The sequence below is a fragment of the Pelodiscus sinensis genome, chromosome 11, assembly GCF_052426305.1.
Source record: "Pelodiscus sinensis isolate ZL-2025 chromosome 11, ASM5242630v1, whole genome shotgun sequence".
NCBI classification, from domain to species: domain Eukaryota; kingdom Metazoa; phylum Chordata; order Testudines; family Trionychidae; genus Pelodiscus; species Pelodiscus sinensis.
The window spans coordinates 5,593,963-5,617,585 of NC_143062.1; the positions used below are offsets into that span (position 1 = coordinate 5,593,963).

At 71.6% G+C, this 23,623-nt stretch overlaps 1 protein-coding gene across 3 annotated transcripts in view; it reads left to right on the top strand.

Annotated features, from left to right (window-relative positions):
• Window positions 1-23,623, top strand: part of RNF123 (ring finger protein 123) — a 51,439-nt gene that overhangs the window by 13,092 nt on the left and 14,724 nt on the right. For 2 of the 3 annotated variants that reach the window (XM_075939579.2, XM_075939580.2), the window contains exons 6-33: window positions 270-324; window positions 686-771; window positions 1,404-1,490; window positions 2,649-2,716; window positions 3,487-3,612; window positions 4,090-4,204; window positions 5,210-5,314; window positions 5,626-5,751; window positions 7,417-7,509; window positions 8,206-8,279; window positions 8,610-8,727; window positions 9,883-9,982; window positions 10,200-10,261; window positions 10,868-10,939; window positions 11,656-11,776; window positions 12,152-12,253; window positions 12,821-12,927; window positions 13,108-13,300; window positions 13,694-13,839; window positions 13,977-14,060; window positions 16,505-16,612; window positions 18,116-18,293; window positions 19,047-19,121; window positions 19,831-19,918; window positions 20,132-20,219; window positions 20,585-20,669; window positions 23,093-23,232; window positions 23,307-23,495. In XM_075939579.2, coding sequence (XP_075795694.2) covers window positions 270-324; window positions 686-771; window positions 1,404-1,490; window positions 2,649-2,716; window positions 3,487-3,612; window positions 4,090-4,204; window positions 5,210-5,314; window positions 5,626-5,751; window positions 7,417-7,509; window positions 8,206-8,279; window positions 8,610-8,727; window positions 9,883-9,982; window positions 10,200-10,261; window positions 10,868-10,939; window positions 11,656-11,776; window positions 12,152-12,253; window positions 12,821-12,927; window positions 13,108-13,300; window positions 13,694-13,839; window positions 13,977-14,060; window positions 16,505-16,612; window positions 18,116-18,293; window positions 19,047-19,121; window positions 19,831-19,918; window positions 20,132-20,219; window positions 20,585-20,669; window positions 23,093-23,232; window positions 23,307-23,495 — 2,991 coding nt within the window. The remainder of the gene's footprint in view (window positions 1-269; window positions 325-685; window positions 772-1,403; window positions 1,491-2,648; window positions 2,717-3,486; window positions 3,613-4,089; window positions 4,205-5,209; window positions 5,315-5,625; window positions 5,752-7,416; window positions 7,510-8,205; window positions 8,280-8,609; window positions 8,728-9,882; window positions 9,983-10,199; window positions 10,262-10,867; window positions 10,940-11,655; window positions 11,777-12,151; window positions 12,254-12,820; window positions 12,928-13,107; window positions 13,301-13,693; window positions 13,840-13,976; window positions 14,061-16,504; window positions 16,613-18,115; window positions 18,294-19,046; window positions 19,122-19,830; window positions 19,919-20,131; window positions 20,220-20,584; window positions 20,670-23,092; window positions 23,233-23,306; window positions 23,496-23,623) is intronic. The other variant, XM_075939581.2, reaches the window with a different exon arrangement.

Sequence of the window (23,623 nt, forward strand, 5' to 3'; positions counted from 1 at the left end):
CGTCTCACCTGAAACGGTGGCTTTGCCCACGAAGGCTCATGGCGCTGCCTGTGTCTGTCGGTAGCCTGTAAAGTGCCCCAGGGCTGCTCCTTGCGTGTTCTCATGCCCTGGCCTGCTGGGAAGCCAGGCAGCTCCACGCTGCTGCTGCAGACCCCGGCTGTGTTCCTGGGACCCGGAATGAGACGCTGGTGTCTCCCTGCGACCCGGGCCTGGGCTGGGGAAACCTACCGCCTGCCTCAGCTGTGAAAATCTCTTTGTTCCTTGTTCAGGTGATTGGCCACAGCAACTTTGGCTCCATCCGAGCCACAACCTGCGTGTATAAAGGTAAGGGCATGGCTCGAGAGCCGGCCTCGGCAGATGGGCTCCAGGGAGGGAGGTGAGAGTTTAAGTGGCTCGGTTAACGGCTCTACTAAGGCAGGAGGCCAGGGAGCCCTCTCGCACCCTTCTCCCTGCTCCTCGGCCCCCGGGGACACCTTGGACCCACGGTTACCACTTGTATGTGGTTTTCTGTCCCTGGTTCCAGGTTTCCTCCTGGAGAGGCGAGGGTATTCACGATCCGAGCACCAGGCTCTGATACTCAGTGGGAGGCGTGGTGGGAGGGCTTGGGGCTGGACATGGCACCATCTCCTGCCTTGGCAGTGGGGCTGCCTGCGTTGTGTAGCCCTACGATGTCTCCCTCCCCCAGGGAAATGGATCTACGAGGTGCTCATCTCTTCCCAAGGGCTCATGCAGATCGGCTGGTGCACGCTCAGCTGCAGATTCAACCAGGAGGTAGTGTGACGGCGCGGCTCCGCCGCTCTCCCGGCCTCGGCTGCCCAGCACGCCACGGCAGAGCTGGCCTGGCAGCTGCATTTGCAGGAGCCCTGCATGTCCCTCGTGTGGCGTGTGCTCCTGCTGGATGCACTGCTGGGGCAGCAAATGCATCTCCGGTTACATGGGGCCTCCCTGCTGCACTCTCCTGTGTGCCAGGCAGGTGGGACCCTCCGCATGGTTCTGGCAACGCACAGCCTGCTCCGCTCTTGCCAGGGGCTTGGGCTGTGGGGGGCAGCTGGAGGGGCCCAGGCACAAGCGTGCTGGCCGTGGAGTTGACGCCTGTTCTCGTGGCTGGAAGCTCAGCGGGGGCATTGGAAGTGCCCCAGAGTGCCAGGGCCTTGGCCGGGCTGAGCACAATCTGCCACCGCTCTGGGAGGCTCGCAGGAGACACTTGGGGTCGGACCGCCCGCCTGGGGCCTTGTGTGGGAACTCCTGGAGTCCTGGCTCAAGGCTTTCCCCCTCCCCCAGCAGAGAGCGCCAGGAAGCTCCGCGCTCTGGGGCCGCGCGCCCCTCGTGGTGCTGCCCCTCGGGCGTGAGGTGCTTGGGCTGCTCGCACCCAGTCAGGTGACTGCTCTTTGCCCCTTCTGCAGGAGGGGGTGGGAGACACCCCGGATTCGTATGCGTACGACGGGAACAGGGTGCGCAAGTGGAACGTCACCACCACCAACTACGGTAAAGTAAGTGCCTGCGCTCGGCGCTTCGCTGCCGGCCGCCCCGCCAGGCCCCGGGCTGCAGGCCTAGCGTTCCCAGCCGCGGCGCCGTGCTCCGTGTTGAGGGCAGCTGCTGGGCAGTCAGGTCTGCAGCAGTCGGCCGAGCCTGGAGCGGCAGTTCAGTCCTCAAAGGATGCACAAGCCTAGTGACAGCCATGGGGGAGAGGCTCCGCGCGCTGCCTGCACAGCTGGGCAGAGGTGGCTGCCGGTGCGGCGTGAGCTCTCGTGGGAAGGAGAGGCCCCTGCTTTCCTTGCGAGACCTGGCCGCAAAAGGCTTGGTGGGAAACCACCCAAATTGCCTCCTTTGCTGCCTCCTGTGCAAAACGGAAACTTCCGTGGGGAAGGGCCTGCCTGCCTGCCAGGCTTTCACAGGGCCAGGGTGTCTCTTCCTGACCAGGGACCCGCTTCTCTGGTCGAAACCGTTCTCAGGAGTCCCAGCTGGAGACGAGGTGGAGCAGCGTGCTCGGGGGGAGCAGCTGGCAGACCTTCCGCGGGGTTAGCGCCCCTCCGGTGCCGGGGAGGGGTGGGCGGCTGGGAGCGGGGCGGGTGTTGGGTGTCTGGCCGAGTCGGAAGGGGAGCTCCCAGGCTGGCCTTTGGAGGGAGCGGTTCAGCCTCCTGTGTGGAGGAGGGCTGCGGGGTCGGGCATGGAGGCGTGGCTCTGGGAGAAGCGGTAGCTTGGCTTTCGGCAGGCGGATTGTCGCGGGGGCTGCTGAGGCAAGGCGTCTCCGCCAGCTCTGTGCAGGGGCGCTGCCTCCCAGGCTGCCCTGAGGCCAGGGACTCCCGTTTCCCATGGGCTCCTGGCTCCGGCCAGCCTGGCATTCAGAGCAGGGAGCTTGCCCTGGGAGCCCCTGAGACCCTTGCCTTCCCAAACGTCTGGCTGAGAAGCCTTGAGCCTCTTGGGGTCTGTGCAGCACTGCCCTGGGGGGATTTCAGATTCCTGGGCCACCTGGACAAATCTGGATTCATCCCTTTGCATGAGGACCCCAAGTGTCCCACGCACCAGGCCTCCTGGGGTGTGGCTGGATTTCCTCGTCCCAGGCCTGGCCCCGCCGGCTTGGGCACATCCCCTGGGAAGCTGGTCTGCCGCCTGGCTAAGCCTCTAACCTTTTCCTTCTCTCCGTGCAGTCCTGGGCGGCAGGAGACATCGTCAGCTGTCTGATAGACCTGGACGAGGGGACCATAGCTTTCTGCCTGTAAGCAGCTTTGCAGGGCTCCCTGCCGCACGTACTGCGCCCGGTCCCCACGGACCCTGCCAGGCCTGTTGTACTCGTCTGGCTGAGCCCCTGGCCCAGGGAGCAGCTGGGGAGGGTACTTCCCCTCCGCCCTGGCTCGAACAGATTTACGTGCGGTGCTGTCTGGTGCAGAGTAACACGGGTGAAAGGCTCTTGGCTTAACCCAGCCCAGGTGTGAGCAGCCACCCTGCAAAGGCCCTGGCAGGTTATTGGGCCACACAGGCGCTGCTGTCCTTCAGGTGTGTTGCTAGGACTCCTGGGGATCTGCCGCGTGAGGAATTGTGGGAAAGTGTTTGGCTGTCAGGTTGAATGCTGTGGCTGAGGAATCTGAACGTAGATGAACAGGGCGAGCTGGGCCTCTGAGCAGCTCGGATCCCTAGTCCAGCAGCCTCCTGCGGCCCGCCTGGTGCCAGGCCATGGGAGGTCAGTATTGTCTAGCAGCACTGCCATTGGGCTCTTAGCCACAAAGCTAAATAACCACCTGCGTGGGACCGTGGAAAACTTGGCCACCCCCACGTTCAGTGGGCACCCGGCTAACGGCAGCCGTGCCGGACGAGCCGTGTTGCGTCACAGCTTCAGGGCTCCCTCAGCACCAAGGACTAGACACGTTTTCTGAAAGAGCTGGATGGCTTGTGGGGCCTGTCGTGCTGGCCGGTGATCCCCATCTCCCTCAGACAAGCCAGTGCGTCTCCAGACATGCTCTCCACGTGGCGACTCTCCTTTTCCCTCAGGAACGGTGTGTCTCTGGGAACAGCTTTCGATAACATCACCAGGGGAGCCGGCATGGCCTACTTCCCTGCAATCAGCCTCTCCTTCAAAGAGTCGGTCGCTTTCAACTTCGGCAGCCGCCCGCTCCGATATCCTTCCACAGGACGCTGGGGGAAGAGCAGCCAGCACCTAGACCGTGCTGGGCGAGGGGGTCTGAGTGCACCGGCCCTCGCTTGTCCTGCTCAGAGGCTCGTCGTCCCCCCTCGGCCGCAGGCTGGGTGGGGATGGTGACGGCAATCCAAAGGGCCTTTTCCTCTGCTGGCTGTTCCATTTGCTCCCAAGTCGTGCGGGTCTGGAGCAGCCTCCTTTGACTGCTCAGGCCCCTCCACTCTCTCTCACCCGAGTGTAGAAATCCCCAGGGGCCGGTGTGTGGCCCCTTCCTCTGGGCTGTAACAGGCCTGGCCCGGCGGGCGGTGCGGGAACGGTACTTCCTAGCTGGGTGGGCCTGCGGGTCCCCGAGATGGTCGCTCACTGAGGTGCACGAGAGGGTCCCAGCAGCGCCCCAGTGACCTGGGAAGTCACGGCCCTGCTTAGCACGGTGGGGACTTGCCTTAACACTCCCGCACTTATCCGGTGGAGGGTCATCGCCCCCTGCAGGACCCGCCCAGCGCCGACCTGGTGAGAGCTCACAAGCTGCTGGGCTACCTGAAGAACGTCATTCACCTTGGCCTCGACGTGCTGGTGAGTTGGCATCGTCCTCTGTGAGCCGGAGCCCGGGGAGTTTGTGCTGCTGCTTCTCCCGGCCTGCCCCTCGAATGCGGGGGCTGGCTCCCTGCGCGTGTGCGGGGCTCCTGCCCCTCGGAGAGCCCTGGGAACGCGGGGGCCGGCTCCCTGCGCGTGTGTGTGGGGCAAGGGGGCTGTAGCTGCTGGGGGCGCACAGCCTTGAGGGCCGCACGGCCAGAGTGGCTGCAGCAGCACAGAAGCAAGGCTGGGAATGCCATGCCTTAGCCCCCTTGCTTCGCCACTGCTGGCTGATGGCTACCTCGCAGGGCTACTAGGCAGCCCCCCCGGTCCCGCTCCCTGTGTCAGACCGTTCCGAGGCAGCTGGGGTTCGCCTTTTGCTCTGGGAGGAGGGGCAGGAAGCCACCCTGTGGGCACAGCTGGTGGCAGCACTCTGAGCGGCTGTGAGTTGAGCCTCGCGTGCAGTGACTCGGGCGGGGGGGGACAAGCTCGTTCTCTCTAGGCCCCACCTTGTGCCTTCCCTCGCCTAGCAGCTCATCCCTACGTCTGCGTTCCGCCCAGTGCCAGGCCCGACAAGCACGGGTGTAGCTCAGCGGTTAGCCAGCTGGCTCTGTCCCGGGTGCAGCACGCCCAGCTGTGGGGCTGGCGCCAGCTGTACCAGGTGGCACCTGAGATGGAGCTGCTGAGCCAGCCCTGCTTGGTGGGCTGCTCACCCCCTCCAGCGGCCTGTACCCTAGAAATTCCTTCCAGTGCTGGGAGCAGGCTGCCCCCTCGCGCCACTGGGTGCGGCTGGCCGGGCGCGGGAAGTGCTCTTGGGGGTTTTGCGCACCAGGCGTCGGTCGCACTCCGGCTGTGCTGGGGGCTTTGCCTGACATCGGGCTCCCGCAGGCCCTGTGGAGCTCGGGGGTCTCCTGAAAACCTGCGCGGGGCGTGCCCTGTGCCGCTGACCTCCAGCAGGCGGGCTCGGGCACTGTGAGCCTTACTGTCCTGGCCCTGGGGTTGCAGGAGGGGAAGCTGGTGGAGAAGGACACGGCCGTCTGGCAGCTGCAAGGAGAGCCCACGGTGCTGATCACCCTGGCGCACATCTTCAACCACTTCGCCCCTCTCATGGTGAGTGCTGGGGGGCCAGTTTCCCAAGCCTTGAGCGCCCGTTCCCGGGGCGGCAGCTCCTGCCCAGAGTCACGGGCGGGCGGGCGTTCGGTGAGCTGCCGAGGGGCGGGGGCGGGGAAGGGTTGGGGCTGCAGGGCAGGGCTTTCTGGCACCCTCTTTGGCAGTTGGGCTCCGCTTTCACGGCCAGTGTGACCCGCTTCTGCCTGACGCTCCGTGTGCTCCGGAGTGGGCGGTGCCGCCGGGCGTGTCACTCAGCCTGCAGGAGGCAGTCCCGGGCTCCCGGCGGCGCGCTGACCGGGCGCTCTTTGCAGTGCAAGGTGTACCTGGTGGAAGACGTGCTCATGAGCTTCCTGCTGAGCATCCTGGAGCAGGGGGGGGCAGTGGAAGCGCATCCTCTCATCCAGCAGCTGCTGGATCTCATGTGGCTTCTCATGGAGGTGAGTTGCCCGGGCCCTTCCCCTGGGTTCTCCCTGCCGGGCCGGGCTTACCCGCCACCCCCAGCAGCGCTCGCTCCCGCCTGCAGACCAGCGCCGTGGGCGTGGGACTGGCCGCTCTGGGGGGCTGTAATCGGAGGTGGCTGCTTCAGGGAGCTTCTCTCGCCAGAGCCCAGCGCTCAGCGAGCTGCTGTCCCTTGCGGGAGGGGGAGCTGAGGAAGTAGCTGAGTGCTGGGCCTTTCTGAACCAGGCTCCTGTGCTTCCCTCCCGGGCTGGGTCTGCGCTTCCTGCGCGTGCACCTGCAGAGCCCCTCCACGGGGCCATGGCGCTGCACCATTGCTCGGGGGCTAGTGCAAGGCCCAGGCTCGGCCAGGCCGGGAGGAGCGTCGGAGCTGGGCTGTGGCAGGTGGCTCCTGGGAAAGCCCTGCTGCGAATGTCCCGGCAGGTCTGAACCTGGAGCCGGCCATGATCCATCTGCCCCAGGAGCTGCAGGGAAGACTCGTGGGTTGTGGGGGTCAGGCTCACGGGGGCTCCAGGGCGTTGCCCACCCAGTGGTCACACCTGGCCTGCAGGCTCCTGCTTTCCCTCCGCCCAGGTGCTGGAGACTTCCTGCCCCCGCTGTCCAGGAGCAGGCGGCCCTTTCGGCCGGCACAGCCCCGGGGGCGCTGGCTCTCCGGGCCCTCGGGCGGCTGCTCTTGGCAGCTGTCCGTCTGCCGGCGCGGCTGTGTCCATAGGGAGGTGGGCTCGGTTGGCTCATGATACCCAGTCCCAGGCTGGCAGGGCTGTCCAGGCCCTGCCCCGGCAAAGCTGAAGCAGGCCAGAGGCTGCTGACCCTCCTCCTCTGTGAGAACAAGCCCTGGACTGTGTCCCTGTCCTGCTGGCTCCTGCCCATGGCAGCCGGAAGGGTTCTGGCCCCCCACAGGTGCCTGCGTGGCTCTTCCCAAGCCAGCTGTGCGGCTGTCGGAGCCGTGGGTGGGTGGCTGTGGGGAACCACAGCACGGACCCTTCCTCTGCCCGGGGACACGGGCTGGGGCTGCCCTTGGTCCTTCCATCCCAGGCAGGCGGTGGGTCCCCGACATGGAACCTCATGGTGTTTGGGCTGGAGCGGCCCATAGGGAAAAGTGGGTGGGCGTGGCCCCTGGCCGCCCTGGCCGCCCTGGCTCTGGGGCCCTTGGAGCCACGCTGGGCCTCAGTGGCTCTTCTGTACCTTGATCCAGGTCTGGGGCATGCATGGGGGCTGCAGACTGCGCCCTGGCCTGCCCCACTCAGAGAGCAGGGGAGCGCAGAGACCTGGGCCCTCTGGCAGGATTCTCCTGCCACATGTAAGCACACGAGTAACAAGCCAGCAGGGCGGGATGTGCCGGGTTTGTCTCCCTAGCATCCGGCTGCCGTACGGGCCGGGCCAGCCCGGGGGCTCCGCCTTTCCCCACCTCAGCAAATGCGATTGCCAGGTGGTCAGCTAGCCTCCGAGCTGCTGCCCCGTGGGCCTGGCCGGTCGCTGCTGGAGCACGCAGCCCCCTTGCTGATGCCCCGTGGGCCTGGCCGGTCGCTGCTGGAGCACGCAGCCCCCTTGCTGATGCCCCGTGGGCCTGGCCGGTCGCTGCTGGAGCGCGCGGCCCCCTTGCTGCCCAGACGCTGGTGACTGTTGAGGGCTTCCCTTGCTCTCAGGATTACGAGGTACACGAGTGCCTGAAGCAGCTGCTGATGTCCCTGCTGCGGGCTTACAGGTTCTCTCCCATCATCCCAGACCTGGGCTTGCAGGTGAGTGGAGCTGAGAGGCCCGAGGTCAAGGCCAGCTGGCGCCCGGTGCAGGGACTTGTCTGGAGTCCCCGACCAGAAGGGGCCACTGTGCTCCCGTGGCCTGGCCTCCTGGACACGTGGCCCAGCGAACCCCTCGAACAGCCTGGGGGAGCGTCTGACTCGCCCGCGTGCCCCTGCGGGTGACTTGTCTGCGCCGCCCGTCCTTGGCACGGCCCGAGTCAGGGCTGCTGGGGCCCTCTCCTCCCAGGGCGCGCTCTGGCAAGCCAGCCTGACCCTTTACTTAGCCGTGGAGCGTTTGGGGGTTCGCAGGGCTGAGGACTGGGGATGGCACTCTGCCAAACGGACTGCACCCCCCCCCCATTGCACCTGGCTCTGGTGTGGCAGAGCTCGGCCGTGCCCTGTGGGCCCTGCACCCCCAGGGGGCTAGCGTGTGCCCAGGCTCGCTGACCCTCCCCACGGCCTACCCTTTCCCACCGTTACAGTGTGCTGCTTATTCCCCATCCCAACATGGCTCCTCACCGGGGCTGCCCTTTAGGCCGGGGGGGGGGGGGGGGAAACACGTCAGCAGCTGTTGGGGGGGAGGGGGCCTGGGGCTGGGATGGAGGCTCTGATAAGCCAGGCAGCCTCAGGGCGCTCAGCCTGTCTCCTGAGTCACCGGGGGGGGGCTTGGCTCCCCCTCCCTCCGTCCCTCTCCAGATTCACTACCTGCGGCTCACCGCGGCGCTCCTGAAGCACGAGAAGTCCAGGAAATTCCTCCTGAGCCACGTCCTGTATCCTTTGTGCGGCCTCGCTGGGCGCTGCCCTCCGCACCCTGCCCTGCCCTGCCCTGCCCTGCCCTGGGAGCCCCCCCCCCCCCCCTGCCCCGGAGCCCCCCCTCCCCATGGCCCTGCCCTGCCCCGGAGCCCCCCTCCCCTGGGTTCGTGCCCTGCCCTGCCCCGGAGCCCCCCCCCCCATGGCCCCTGCCCTGCCCCGGAGCCCCCTGGCCCTCTCCTGAGGGAAGGCGGAGCGCTCGGCCCCTCGGCGTGCCCCTGGGAAGAGGGGGGCAGACCCCAAAGCCCCTGCCTGCCTGGGGTGGGGCTTGTCCCTTGACTCCGGCTCAGCTTCGACGTGCTCCGCTCTGTGGTCTTCTTCTACATCAAGAGCCCGCTGCGCGTGGAGGAGGCCGGCCTGCAGGAGCTCATCCCCACCACCTGGTGGCCAAGCCGCTTCCCCAAGGAGGTGCACAAGGGCTGGGGGGGCTTGGCCTGGCCGGCGGGGTGGCGTGTGCCTGTGAGGGCGGGGCAGAGGCGGGGTGGGGGTGTTGTGGGGCAGGATGGGGGCGGGGTGGGGGCGATGGATAGAGGAGGTGGAGGAGCTGAGGGGCCTAGACAGGGCAGGCAGGCTGGGGGTGGGGTATGGTGTGGGGGGAGGGGGCAGGCTGGGGGGTGGGGTGGGGAGGGGCAGGCTGGGGGCGGGGTATAGTGGGGAGGGGGCGGGCCAGGGCAGAGGCAGGCTGGGGGGCGTGGCAGGGAGGGGCTAGGCTGGGGCGTGGTGGGGAGGGGGCAGGCTGGGGGCGGGGCGTGGCAGGGAGGAGGTGGGGCGTGATGGAAGCAGAGCTCGGTTCCAGGTCGGGCCGGGGCGAGGCCAGAGGGCTCCAGGGCGGCTGGGCGCACTCGCAGGGGCTGCCCCCAGCAGCAGGGGGCTCGGCCGGACCCGCCACGTGGCAGACCTGCCCTGAGCTGGCGAGACAAGCAGGGGACTCGGAGCGGGGGGCGCGCTGGGCGGCTCAGGGCTCACTCTGTTCCCAGGCAGGGCAAGCAGCGAGGCACCGTCCGGCTGTAGCTCCGGGAAGAGGGAGGAGGGGGAAGAGTAGGAGCTGAGTCCTGGAGTTCAGTGGAGGTAGCAGCGGGGGGCAGGGGCCGGGGGACTGACGGGGGGCCGTTTGGGGCAGGCCGTTGGGCGGGGGCTGACCTGAGGGCTCCCGGGTCAGGAATGGTGTTTCTGGGGTGCTGGGCAGAAGGCAGAGCTGAGTCCCGCTGACGAGGCAGCTGCTGCCGCCTCCCAGTCCCGGGGATGCAGCAGCTCTGAGCCAGGGCAGAGAAGTGGGGGGGTGGCGGCCCCCTTCACCCCGAGCCTTTGACCCTTTGGGTGCAGACGGGAGAACGGGCAGCTCTGTGCTGTGGCCCATCCCAGCCAGCTGTCCAGTCCCCTCCAGCGGGGCGGGGGCTCGCCATGGGCAGGGCAGCTCTGTGCTGTGGCCCACCCCAGCCAGCTGTCCAGTCCCCTCCAGCGGGGCGGGGGCTCTCCGTGGGCAGGGCGGCTCTGTCCCGGGCTGTGTCTGCTGGGGACCAGGGGCGCGGCTGGGCGGCTGCCGACCGACTCCTGTCCCCCCAGGACAGGGAGAGGCAGGAGGCGAAGGAGGAGAGCGCGGAGGAGAGGCTGCGGCGGCGGGCGTACGACCGGGGCTGCCAGCGACTGAAGAAGCGCATTGAAGGTGGGGGCCTCGCGCAGTCGCTGTCATGGGCCAGCTGCGAGCCCATGCGCGCTGAGGGGGGGTGTCCCAGGGCCCAGCTGCCATGGACGTGGGCCACACGCCTGGGCAGGCCACAGCGCCAGCAGTGCGGGGGGGACAGCAGCAGGCACCTGCCGTGTCCGCTGGGGGGCGAGCCCTTGGGGTGCTCCGCTGATGGCTGCCTGTGTCTCCTTCGCAGTGGTGGAGGAGCTGCAGGTGCAGATCCTGAAGCTGCTGCTGAACAACCGCGACCGAGGAGGGGTAGGTGGAACCGAGGCTGCAGCGCTCAGGGACGGCGGCCCAGCCTGCCCTGCGGGGCCAGCGCTCTGCCTTGGCCGGTGCTGGCTGCGTTGCTCCCTGCCAGCTGCAGTTCCTCCTTCTGTGGGTCACCAGGTGGCTCTGGGGGCCTGGTGGTATTCTCAGGACTCCAGTGAGGTGGCTGCAGCGGGGCAGGGACAGGACAGTGGGGCAGGACGAGCGGGGTGGGTAGCGGGGCAGGACGCGCAGGCAGTGGGGCAGGAAGCAGGACAGGCGGGCAGCGGGACCGGGCAGCGGGGCAGGCCAAGCAGGCAGCAGGGTGGGCAGCGGGGCAGACAGGCAGGGAGTGGGGCGGGCAGTGGGACGGGGCAGACCAGCAGGGAGCGGGGTGGACAGTGGGGCAGGGCAGGGCGGGGGGCGGGAGGGGCAGGGGGGGCCGGGGGGGGGAGGCAGGGAGCGGGGTGGGGGGGGGCCCCAAAGGTGGAAGTGACCCTCGTGCGGAGGCCCTGCCAAGGCCCGTGCGTCACTCGCCTCCCAGGGGTTCTAGGGCAGGGGGCGCTCGGGACCCTCTCAGCTGTGTGAGCGCGGGGCCTACTCTTCTCCCGCCAGGGGGAGGCCTCCAGGTACATCTTCCTGAACAAGTTCCGCAAGTTCCTCCAGGAAAATGCCAGCAGCCGAGGGGTGAGTCTGGGGCGAGGGGCAGCCCAGCCCAGTGCCCGTGTGAGCAAGCGCCCGTCCCGGGGCCTCCGCTCGCAGCAGCCAGGCACCCGCCAGTGCCCCCGCTGCTGGAGCTCCCGCCGCATCCCGGGGCGGGCGGGGCACGGGGAGGCTGGGCCCCGGGACAGCCTGGCAGCCCCAGCCTCCCCCCCCCTCCCACCCCCCCCCCCGCCCCCCGCGCACAGCTGTATCGGCCCCGGCCTCGCCTTCCTGGGCCAGAGCCACTTGAGGGCGGTGAATGGAACTGTGCTGCTTGTAGGCTGGGCCCCGGGACAGCCTGGCAGCCCCAGCCTCCCCCCCCCCCCCACCCCAGCTCACAGCTGTATCGGCCCCGGGGCAGCCCCAGCCTCCCCCCACCCCAGCTCACAGCTGTACCAGCCCCAGGGGAGCCCCAGCCTCTTCTCCCCCCCCCCAAGTTCACAGCTGTACTGGCCCCAGCTGCTCCCCCGCCCCCCAAACTCATGGCTGTACCAGCCCCGGGGGAGCCCCAGTGCATGGGTAGCTGTGGGGGCTGCTGAGGTTTGTGCTAGCTCAGCGCTTCCCTGCCCCGGGAGGGCCCCTCTGGCACTCGGGTGCTGGCTGCTGGCGGCCCCCCCCCCCCCCAGGCTGCCCGGTACTCGGAGGGGCTGCGGCCTTGGGCTCTGGGCCCCCCTTACTGTGCGCTCTGCCCCCCTCCGCAGAACCTGACTGTGCTGTGCCCGCCAGAGTACATGGTCTGCTTCCTCCATCGCCTCATCGCCGCCCTGCGCAGCTACTGGGACGGGCACAAGGCCGGGACTCCTGCCGCCCTGAGCAGCGAGGGTGAGGAGCAGGGACCTTTGCCCGCTGGGCTCGCCGGCACCGGGGGAGTGACCGGCACTGCCCGGGGGGCCCCTTGGACACCTCTGGCGCTGCCCCGTGCAGACCAGCCCCGCGGGGAGCGGACGGGCCAGACAGAGCCCTGAGTGGTGGAGGAGCCAGCGGGGCCTGTGCCAGCTGCTGTCCCCCTCGGGCCAGGCCGGCCACCCAGCTCTTGCAGCCTGGCCTGGGCGGCTGCGCTCGCGGGGGGTGCTGCCCACAGGAGCGCTGAGCGGGCTGGAGGCCGAGGCGGCTGGGTGGGGCGAGCTCTGCTCTGGGAACCGCCCGTGCCACCCCCCCAGTCTGCAGGGCCATAGATCTCTGTGCTCTTCCCCCCAGAGGCGTACGTCCCCCCCCAGCTCTTCTACAACGGGAAGGTGGATTACTTCGACCTGCAGCGCCTCGGCGGGCTCCTGTCCCACCTCAAGAAGACGCTGCGAGGCGAGTGTGGCCTGCTGGGCGGGGTCCTGCCCTTTGCAGGCTTGCTCTGGCGCAGGGCAAGGAGGCGGCTGAGGACGAGCAGCCGTGGTAGCTTGGGGAGTGTGTCAGCATCGCCAATGGGCAGAGCCCTCAGGAGCTCACCTTGTGCAGCCCGAGTCAACCCGCCCAGCCAGGGCTGTCAGGTGGGGCCGTCAACGCCTCTAGGGATGGAGACTCCACCCTCCCTGGGCCGCCCCCCCCCAATCCCCCACTGCAACATGAGCCCCTTGCTCCTCGGTCTGCCCTGCCCCCACGGAGAACAGCCTCCTTGGAGCCCGCCTCAGGGCGTTGGAGGCTGCTCCCCCCCCCTTCTCTGCTGCAGACTGAACAAGCCCCAAGCCCTCGGCCTCTCACAAGTCGTGCGTCCCAGCCCCCCGCCCTCCCGTCTGTGGGGCTGGTCGCTGCAGGCCGTGTGCTAGGCCTGGCAGGCAGGCGTGGGGGGAGCAGAGTCCCTGGGGCTGGCCATGCTCCAGCCTGCGCCCACGGCAGCGGGCCTGGCAGACCCTGACGCCTGGCTCCTCCGCACAGACGACCTGGCTGTCAAAGCCAACATCCTGCTGGACCCGGCGGAGCTGCAGGCTGTGACCATGGACGACCTGGACGAGGATGAGGAGTCTGCCACGGCCGCAGCCCAGGTGGGCCCCAGCCACGGCCAGAGCAGCCACGCGGGTTCGGGGCCCAGGGCGCAAGCGGGAAGACCCGGGGGCGGGCGGGGGCTGGGCTCTCACGGGAAGCGCAGGTGCCCCCCTTGCAGTTGCAGGGCTCGGGGCCGGGGCACCCCGCAAAGGAGCAGTTTACATTTCTGACTCTCTCAGCGCCCGGCTGCAGCACTGGCCATCGGAGGTGCCCTGGCCAGGCCCAACTGGCTCAGCTCACCCACTCTGGGCCGCGCCAATCGCTTCCTCAGCACCGCTGCTGTCAGCCTGATGAGCCCGCGGCGGCCCCTGGGCAGCCTGGAGAAGGCGAAAGCCCGCACGCTGAGCGTGGAGCAGAGGACGGAGGCGGACAGTGAGTGGCTCCTGCCGATGCACTGGGGTGGGGGCGTCCTCCGCATGCGCTGCCTGACACCCAGAGGTGCTGGGCACGGCCCTGACCCAGGCAGCCTGGCCTGGGGATCTCCTGACGCAGTCCCGGAGCCACAGCCGGCCGGCGTCCCGGCTCTCAGTGCCGTTCCTGGCCCTGCCCGCAGCTCGCTCTGGACACGAGCCGTCAGGTTTGCCAGGCCCTGCCCACGAGGCCTTGGTGGGACGGTTGGAGGCTCTCGCCGCTCCTTGGCCTGGGCCCCAGCCAGACTGGCTCGCCCTGGAGCGGGGCAGCAGGGGCTGGGGAGGGCGCGCAGCGGGGCCGTGGCCTTGCCCCCGGCAGAGCACTGCTGAGACCTCGTCTCTCGGCCGGTTGCAGTAGAAGGCAGCCAGGGGAGCGAGGGTCTGTTGCTGGGGAGGCCGCCGGAGGAGCCGGAGCAGCCGATCACAGAGAGCTCCCTGCTGGAGATCCTGGATGGCGCGGTGATGATGTACAACCTCAGCGTCCACCAGCAGCTCGGCAAGGTGAGCGGGACCCCGCGGGGGAGGCGGCAGCTGAGCCGTGCGTGGCAGGGACCGCACAGCCTGGCCGGGTGCAGAGCGGGCTCCGGGCCATGCTGGCAGAGCTCTGCGCTGGCATCACTGTGCCGCTTGTCTCTCAGATGGTGGGCGTGTCCGACGACGTGAACGAATACGCCCTGGCCCTGAAGGACACCGAGGAGAAGATCAGCCGATGTCCAAAGAAGGTGCGAAGACCCTTTGGCAGCCCCACTTCCATCTTTGGCCCTTTGCTCAGCACGGTGCCCAAAGGCTCTGTGGGCGGAGAGCGCGGGGCGGGGGCGGGCGCTGCGGGAGGAGAGCGCAGGGAGGGGCGGGTGCTGTGGGAGGAGGGAGGGGGCGGGCGCGGGCACTGTGGAAGGAGAGTACGGGGAGGGGGCGGGTGCTGTGCGTGGGGAGGGGCGGGCACTGTGCGAGGAGAGCGCGGGGAGGGGCGGGCGCCGTGCGTGGGGAGGGGCGGGCGCCGTGCGAGGAGAGCACGGGGAGAGGCGGGCGCCGTGCGTGGGGAGGGGCGGGCGCCGTGCGAGGAGAGCACGGGGAGAGGCGGGCGCCGTGCGTGGGGAGGGGCGGGCGCCGTGCGAGGAGAGCACGGGGAGAGGCGGGCGCCGTGCGCGGGGAGGGGCGGGCGCCGTGCGAGGAGAGCACGGGGAGAGGCGGGCGCCGTGCGTGGGGAGGGGCGGGCGCCGTGCGAGGAGAGCGCGGGGAGAGGCGGGCGCCGTGCGAGGAGAGCACGGGGAGAGGCGGGCGCCGTGCGTGGGGAGGGGTGGGCACCGTGCGAGGCGAGCGCGGGGAGAGGTGGGCGCTGTGCGTGGGGAGGGGCGGGCGCCGTGCGAGGAGAGCGCGGGGAGGGGCGGGCGCCGTGCGAGGAGAGCGTGGGGAGAGGCGGGCGCCGTCCGCGGGGAGGGGCGGGCGCCGTGCGAGGAGAGCACGGGGAGAGGCGGGCGCCGTGCGTGGGGAGGGGCGGGCGCCGTGCGAGGAGAGCACGGGGAGAGGCGGGCGCCGTGCGAGGAGAGCACGGGGAGAGGCGGGCGCCGTGCGTGGGGAGGGGCGGGCGCCGTGCGAGGAGAGCACGGGGAGAGGCGGGCGCCGTGCGTGGGGAGGGGTGGGCGCCGTGCGAGGAGAGCGCGGGGAGGGGCGGGCGCCGTGCGTGGGGAGGGGCGGGCGCCGTGCGAGGAGAGCACGGGGAGAGGCGGGCGCCGTGCGTGGGGAGGGGCGGGCGCTGTGCGAGGAGAGCACGGGGAGAGGCGGGCGCCGTGCGTGGGGAGGGGCGGGCGCCGTGCGAGGAGAGCACGGGGAGAGGCGGGCGCCGTGCGTGGGGAGGGGCGGGCGCCGTGCGAGGAGAGCACGGGGAGAGGCGGGCGCCGTGCGTGGGGAGGGGCGGGCGCCGTGCGAGGAGAGCACGGGGAGAGGCGGGCGCCGTGCGTGGGGAGGGGCGGGCGCCGTGCGAGGAGAGCACGGGGAGAGGCGGGCGCCGTGCGAGGAGAGCACGGGGAGAGGCGGGCGCCGTGCGTGGGGAGGGGTGGGCACCGTGCGAGGCGAGCGCGGGGAGAGGTGGGCGCTGTGCGTGGGGAGGGGCGGGCGCCGTGCGAGGAGAGCGCGGGGAGGGGCGGGCGCCGTGCGAGGAGAGCGTGGGGAGAGGCGGGCGCCGTCCGCGGGGAGGGGCGGGCGCCGTGCGAGGAGAGCACGGGGAGAGGCGGGCGCCGTGCGTGGGGAGGGGCGGGCGCCGTGCGAGGAGAGCGCGGGGAGAGGCGGGCGCTGTGCGCGGGGAGAGGCGGGCGCTGTGCGCGGGGAGGGGCGGGCGCCGTGCGAGGAGAGCACGGGGAGAGGCGGGCGCCGTGCGTGGGGAGGGGTGGGCGCCGTGCGAGGAGAGCGCGGGGAGAGGTGGGCGCTGTGCGTGGGGAGGGGCGGGCGCCGTGCGAGGAGAGCGCGGGGAGGGGCGGGCGCCGTGCGAGGAGAGCGTGGGGAGAGGCGGGCGCCGTCCGCGGGGAGGGGCGGGCGCCGTGCGAGGAGAGCGCGGGGAGAGGCGGGCGCTGTGCGCGGGGAGAGGCGGGCGCTGTGCGCGGGGAGGGGCGGGCGCCGTGCGAGGAGAGCACGGGGAGAGGCGGGCGCCGTGCGTGGGGAGGGGCGGGCGCCGTGCGAGGAGAGCACGGGGAGAGGCGGGCGCCGTGCGTGGGGAGGGGCGGGCGCCGTGCAAGGAGAGCACGTGGAGAGGCGGGCGCCGTGCGTGGGGAGGGGCGGGCGCCGTGCAAGGAGAGCACGGGGAGAGGCGGGCGCCGTGCGTGGGGAGGGGCGGGCGCCGTGCAAGGAGAGCACGGGGAGAGGCGGGCGCCGTGCGTGGGGAGGGGTGGGCGCTGCGCGAGGAGAGCGCGGGGAGAGGCGGGCGCTGTGCGTGGGGAGGGGCGGGCGCCGTGCGAGGAGAGCGCGGGGAGGGGCGGGCGCCGTGCGAGGAGAGCGCGGGGAGGGGCGGGCGCCGTGCGAGGAGAGCGTGGGGAGAGGCGGGCGCCGTGCGAGGAGAGCACGGGGAGAGGTGGGCGCTGTGCGCGGGGAGGGGCGGGCGCCGTGCGAGGAGAGCGCGGGGAGAGGCGGGCGCTGTGCGCGGGGAGGTGCCTCACGCTCGCCGTGCTCCTTCCAGAGGAGCGACATCTACGAGGAGCTGCTGAAGAGCCAGAAAGTTTTCTCGGAGAAACTGAACCACCTGAGTCGCCGGCTGGCCTGGATCAACGTCACCATCTACTCCAAGGTGCGGGACGCGTGTGGGGGAGGGCCGGCAGCCCTGTGCGTTCTGGGCTGGGGCTGGCCAGCGTGGCCCAAGAGCTACAGGGAAGTGTCACCCTAGCCCCGGTCAGCGTGCAGCAGGCCCCGCCCGCGGTCTCGTCAGCCGCTTCTCCCCAGGGCCCCACGCAGGCAGCCCAGGGCCCCACGCAGGCAGCCCTGGGCCCCACGCAGGCAGCCCTGGGCCCCACGCAGGCAGCCCAGGGCCCCACACAGGCAGCCCAGGGCCCCACGCAGGCAGCCCAGGGCACGGCTTCTCATGCTGGGAGGACCCTGGCATACAGCCGTGGCCTGGGGCAAGGGGAGAGGCTGGGAAAGCGGGCGGTGGGAGCGTGTGACCGTCGCCGCGAGGCTGCCGGAGCCGGAGCACGCAGCCAGCTGCGAGGTCCGTTCTCGGCCAGGGCAGCGCCCACAGGTAGCGCGGGAGTGGCCAGCCGTGGAGATTGGGGTGCAGCTCGCTGCGACTTCCATTGCTCAGCACCTTTGCAATTGGTCTTTTAAGGACCCTCCCAGAAAGTGATGGGCAAAAGGACGCCCCATTGTCTGTACCAGTTGGTCGCAATCGCGGTGCCAGTTTGGGGGTTGATTTACAGCCCCGCACGCTTTACAGTCGCTGCGTGACCCGTCCTTTGTCTGCACCGCTTCCTGGGAGCGGGAGGGGGCGTGCCAGGTGCCGGAGGGAGCGGCGGTTCCCCGGCCCAGGGGTCGTCTGGCTCCAAATGACAGCACGCGGCTTTCTGCCTGCTCTCTGTGCTCCTGTTGGAAGTGGCGGGGTGGGGCACAGCGTGGCATGGTATGGCGTGGGCGTGGTGTGGGGGGGGGGCGGGGCGTGGTGTGAGGGGCAGGGCGTGGGCGTGGTGTGGTGTGGGGGGGCGGGGCGTGGTGTGAGGGGCAGGGCGTGGGCGTGGTGTGGTGTGGGGGGGCGGGGCGGGGTGGGCGGGGCGGGGCGTGGTGGGGGGCAGGGGGTGGGTGTGGGGGGGGCGGGGCATGGTGGCGGGGCGTGGGGGTGGGAGTGGGGGGGGCGGGGCGTGCCTCAGCGAGCGGCGCCAGGCCAGACGGAGCAGTTCTGCCCGGAGCGGGCCGTCCGTCCTGCAGACGTTGCCGGCCGGCGGGGCGCACGGGGAGGGTAGACGTTGCCGGCCGGCGGGGCGCACGGGGAGGGTAGACGTTGCCGGCCGGCGGGGCGCACGGGGAGGGTAGACGTTGCCGGCCGGCGGGGCGCACGGGGAGGGTAGACGTGCAGGCCCCGGCTGCACAGGCGGCCTTTGGCCGAGCGGCGCGCTCCAGGACCGTGGCTTGGCCAGTCTGCACAGGGGCCGGCTTCCCTCCTCCGTCTGGGAACGTTTCCTTTGGCCCCGGCCCGCTGCTGGGCTCTCGGCTCCGCTCTCAGCCTCTTGCCCTTGGTGCCTGTGGTCGAGCCCAGAACCTGGCCTGGGCGGGCGGGCGCTGACTCCGGCCTGTGCCCTGGCAGGAGAAGATGCAGGACATCTACTGGCTGCTGCGAGTCTGCCTGCGCACCATCGAGCACGGGGACAGGACGGGCTCCCTCTTCGCCTTCCTGCCCGAGTTCTACCTCAGCGTGGCCATGAACAGCTACAGCGCACTGAAGAACTACTTCGGGCCCGTGCAGAGCATGGAGGAGCTCCCTGGTGAGGCGGGTCGTGTGCCCCGGGCTGTGGGCAGGACACCGCTGAGCCCAGGCTGTGAGCTGCCCTGGGGCTCTGCGCGGGGGCTGGCCGCTGCCTCAGCGGGGCCTGCTGGGATTTCCTGGGCTTGGGCAGCCGCTCGCTCCCAGCCTGTGGCGTGCGGTGATCCAGCCGGCAGCCAGGCGGCCTTTGGCCCTCGCGTGGCCTTCACTGGGAGCTGCCCCTGCTCTCCAGCCTGGTGCGGTGTTCGTGCCGGTGTCTCCCTGGCCGCCCGCAGGGCCGGAGTCTTTTAGCACCAGCAGTTTGTGCGGTGCCCAGCCCAGTCGGTCTGCAGCTGCCCAAGGGCCCTGCGCATGCAGTGGGCGAAGGGCCTCGCAGCCCTGCCGTGTCCTGCAGCCAGAGCTCCGCTCCGGCCCTGCGCCGGGGAATGGCCGTGGGCAGCCGAGCCTCAGGCAGTGTTTCTAGTTACCCCCCAGTGTCCCATGAGGCCCCTGGGGCAGGAGCGGTCCCCTGGGGCAAGGGGGCTCAGGTCTGTTGGTCTGCCCAGATCTGCCATGTGTGGTCAGTCCCCCGCGCCCCGTACGTACAGCGAAGCCAGGGAGCTGTTGTCTGGGCTGGCCTCTGCAGCCGCTGAGCCCAGGGAAGCTGACTCAGAAGCTGTGAGGCTCTCGCAGGCCTGGCCGGAGTCCAGCCGACCCGCCTCGGGCCACGAGGGGCTGACTGGACCGGCTGGGCTGCTCCTTCCGTTTCTTGCAGGCTACGAGGAGACTCTGACGCGCCTCGCTGCCATCCTGGCCAAGCACTTCGCTGACTCCCGCATCGTGGGCACTGGTGAGGCTGCGCTGGGAGCTGGGGGCGCAGGCACTGAGCAGCCCTGCCCTGGGGCAAACCTCACAGGGGAGGCTGGTTGTGTCAGGCCCCCGGCACCCTGCTCAGTGGAGCGTCTTGCACCCGTGGGGGAGGGACGGCGGCTGCCAGCCTGGGGCATGGGCCTGCTCGCTTCGGCAGCGGCCCGGAGGGAGGGCTCAGTGCCACGCCTGGCATCTCGGCTGGGCACAGACTGCCCGTTCCTCAGAGCTCAGCTGCATGGGCAGGGGGCCCACAGCCTCCCCGCTGGGCAGACGATGGGCAGAGCCCAGGCGGCTGCCCTGTGACCGGAGAAGGGCGGAGGCCGCGGTTGGGGACCCACTGCCTGGGGCTGTCTACACTGCGGTTCTTCAGAAAAAGGGGCGCGAATTGCAAACCTTTTCCGATTCCCTTCTGGGACGAGGCTTTTCCGCATTTGGCCCGTCTGCCCGGGAAAAGCCGCCTGTCGGAAGAGCCTTAATTCCTCCCCCGCGAGGATACGGGGCTTCCAGAGAACGCGCCTGCTTCTCCGAAAACTGATCCGAAAAAGCAGACGTGTACCCTGGAAAAACCCTGCAGTGTAGACAGCCTGCGTATTACTGAGGCCCCTGCCGGCCCCGGCCTGTCCCCTCGCTGTGCGGCTCAGTCCTGGGCCTGGCCTTCCGCGTCAGCCTCGCCCCTCTGCTCTGCCCAGACATCCGGGACTCGCTGATGCAGGCGCTGGCCAGCTACGTCTGCTACCCACACTCGCTGCGGGCGGTGGAGAGGATCCCGGAGGCGCAGTAAGTCCCTGAACTCTGGGGGGTGACAGCGTGAGCGCAGCTGGGGGCCGGGGGTGACGGGCTGGGCAGTGGCAGCTCGTGGGCAGATCACTGCACGTGAGCTGGGGAGGGGAAATTGGCTTCCCCCCTGCCCTGGGTGTGCCGGCCCTTCCGTTCTCCCTCCCCTGCCCACGAGGAGCCGAGTGGCCACCCAGCCTTCCCTTCCGCCCGCAGGCGAGTGGCCATGATGAGGAACCTGCTGGCTCCCTACGAGCAGCGGCCGTGGGCACAGACCAACTGGATCCTTGTTCGGCTGTGGCGGGTAAGATCCCCCTGCCCATCACTGCCTGGGGCCGGGCCTCTGGGGCCATCACTGCCCCGCAGGCCGGAGCGCTCAGCCCTCTCTCTGGCAGGCTGCGTAGTGCACACCCCGTGCCCTTCAGCGCCCTGACCCCCTCCCCCGCTCGCCCTCGCCCGGCTGGGCGCCCTGACCCCCTCCCGCCCTCGCCCGGCTGGGCGCCCTGACCCCCTCGCCCTCGCCCGGCTGGGCGCCCTGACCCCTCCCCCGCTCGCCCCCGCCCGGCTGGGCACCCTGACCCCCTCGCCCTCGCCCGGCTGGGCGCCCTGACCCGCTCGCCCCCGCCCGGCTGGGCGCCCTGACCCCCTCGCCCTTGTCTCCTCCCGCAGGGCTGTGGGTTTGGATACAGGTACACGCGCCTCCCACACCTGCTGAAGACCAAGCCAGAGGATGCCAGTCTCCCCAGTCTGCAGAGTGAGTGGGCTGCGTAGGGTCCTGGGGGCAGGGGTGCGGCTAGTCCCAGGGAGCAGCTCAGCAGGCGGCCCAGCTGGGGCTCTGCGGCAGGGGATGGTGGCGTGAGCACAGGGCTCTGGGTAGCAGGCGTCTCTTCCCTCCATCCCTCCCTGCCCCGGTGCCTGGCTCCATTGCACTTCTGCGCTGTCGTGGCCTGTGGATCCGACTGGCAAACCCGCGTGTGGCCCCTTCCTGGGCCGGCTCGGCGGCCGCTCGCTTGTGTCTCCCAGCCCCGGGGTGGGTCTGCTGTCTCGTGCGGTGGCGCAGTAGCTCTTAGTCCCCTGGCTCCCCCCCCCCACTCCCTGCCTGGGGTGGTGGCTTCCTGGGGGCGCAGGGCAATGGGCAGAGCCAGGGCCTAGGCGGCCGAGCGGGCAGCGGGCCAGGCGCCCTGGAGCCTGCCCCCCCCCCTCCTGCTCAGCCTGCCGCTGCCCCTCCTGGGCAGGCTCCCTCCCCTCGGCAGGCAGGGGGCAGCAGGAGTGTTCAGAGAAGCTGCTAGAGCCCGGTACCTTGTCTGGGCCCGTCCCCGTGCTGCCATGTCTCCCCTGCGAGCGGGGCACTGGGGCCGCTGCGCTCACCACACGGGGGGGGGGGGGCCCTGCGCTCACCACGCGGGGGGGGGGGGGCCCTGCGCTCACCACGCGGGGGGGGGGGGGCCCTGCGCTCACCACGCGGGGGGGGGGGGCCCTGCGCTCGCCGCGGGGGCTTCCCCAGGCGCCCTCGGGAACGTGGCAGCTCCCTGGGCCCAGTGCTCCCTGTCGGCAGAGCCTAGGCCTGCGCCCCACCTGCCTCTGGGCCAGGAGCGCGCGGTTGGGGCCGGGGCGCGCTGCGGGCGGTTGGGCCGGGGAGCGCTGCGGGCGGTTGGGCCGGGGAGCGCTGCGGGCGGTTGGGCCGGGGAGCGCTGCGGGCGGTTGGGCCGGGGAGCGCTGCGGGCGGTTGGGCCGGGGCCGGGCGCGCTGCGGGCGGTTGGGCCGGGGCCGGGGCGCTGCGGGCGGTTGGGCCGGGGCCGGGCGCGCTGCGGGCGGTTGGGCCGGGGAGCGCTGCGGGCGGTTGGGCCGGGGCCGGGGAGCGCTGCGGGCGGTTGGGCCGGGCCGGGGCGCGCTGCGGGCGGTTGGGCCGGGGCCGGGGCGCGGCGGGCGGTTGGGCCGGGGCCGGGGAGCGCTGCGGGCGGTTGGGCCGGGGAGCGCTGCGGGCGGTTGGGCCGGGGCCGGGGAGCGCTGCGGGCGGTTGGGCCGGGGCCGGGGAGCGCTGCGGGCGGTTGGGCCGGGGCCGGGGAGCGCTGCGGGCGGTTGGGCCGGGGCCGGGGAGCGCTGCGGGCGGTTGCCCTGGGCCGGGGAGCGCTGCGGGCGGTTGGGCCGGGGCCGGGGAGCGCTGCGGGCGGTTGGGCCGGGGCCGGGGAGCGCTGCGGGCGGTTGGGCCGGGGCCGGGGAGCGCTGCGGGCGGTTGCCCTGGGCCGGGGAGCGCTGCGGGCGGTTGCCCTGGGCCGGGGAGCGCTGCGGGCGGTTGGGCCGGGGCCGGGGAGCGCTGCGGGCGGTTGGGCCGGGGCCGGGGAGCGCTGCGGGCGGTTGGGCCGGGGCCGGGGAGCGCTGCGGGCGGTTGGGCCGGGGCCGGGGAGCGCTGCGGGCGGTTGGGCCGGGGCCGGGGAGCGCTGCGGGCGGTTGGGCCGGGGCCGGGGCGCGCCGGTTGGGCCGGGGAGCGCTGCGGGCGGTTGGGCCGGGGAGCGCTGCGGGCGGTTGGGCCGGGGCCGGGGAGCGCTGCGGGCGGTTGGGCCGGGGAGCGCTGCGGGCGGTTGGGCCGGGGAGCGCTGCGGGCGGTTGGGCCGGGGCCGGGGAGCGCTGCGGGCGGTTGGGCCGGGGAGCGCTGCGGGCGGTTGGGCCGGGGCCGGGGAGCGCTGCGGGCGGTTGGGCCGGGGCCGGGGCGGCTGCGGGCGGTTGGGCCGGGGCCGGGGAGCGCTGCGGGCGGTTGGGCCGGGGCCGGGGAGCGCTGCGGGCGGTTGGGCCGGGGCCGGGGAGCGCTGCGGGCGGTTGGGCCGGGGCCGGGGAGCGCTGCGGGCGGTTGGGCCGGGGCCGGGCGCGCTGCGGGCGGTTGGGCCGGGGCCGGGGAGCGCTGCGGGCGGTTGGGCCGGGGCCGGGGAGCGCTGCGGGCGGTGGGGCCGGGGAGCGCTGCGGGCGGTTGGGCCGGGGCCGGGGAGCGCTGCGGGCGGTTGGGCCGGGCCGGGGCCGGGGAGCGCTGCGGGCGGTTGGGCCGGGCCGGGGCCGGGGAGCGCTGCGGGCGGTTGGGCCGGGGCCGGGGAGCGCTGCGGGAGACCTGCCAGCTCTGCTCTCTGGGCACGAGGGGCGGTCTGCGCGGGGTGGCCCTGCCCTGACACTGCCGCCCTTTGGTCCTAGAGCCCTGCCCCTCCACCCTGCTGCAGCAGCACATGGCTGAGCTGCTGCGCAGCGACTGCGACCTGGCACCCAGCTTCCTCAACAGCGTCCTCAACCAGCTCAACTGGGCCTTCTCGGAGTTCATCGGCATGATCCAGGAGGTGGGTGCCGGGCGCGGCTGGGCCCTGGCGGGGCGGGGGGCGGGCGGGGCTGAGCCGTGCTCTGTGCCCGGCAGATCCAGCAGGCGGCCGAGCGCCTGGAGAGGAACTTCGTGGACAGCCGCCAGCTGAAGGTGTGCGCGACGTGCTTCGACCTGTCAGTGAGCCTGCTCCGGGTGCTGGAGATGACAGTCACGCTGGCCCCCGAGATCTTCCTCGACTGGAGCCGCCCCTCCTCCGAGCTGCTGCTCCGGAGACTCGCCCAGGTACCTCCCCTTCCCGGGTGCTATCCGGGGGGATCGGGCCGGTTGTGGGCGCTGCCAGGCCCTCCTGTGGGGTTCAGCTTTTCCAGCGAGCGCCTCCCGCCAAGGCATAAAGCGTTAAGTGGCCCTGC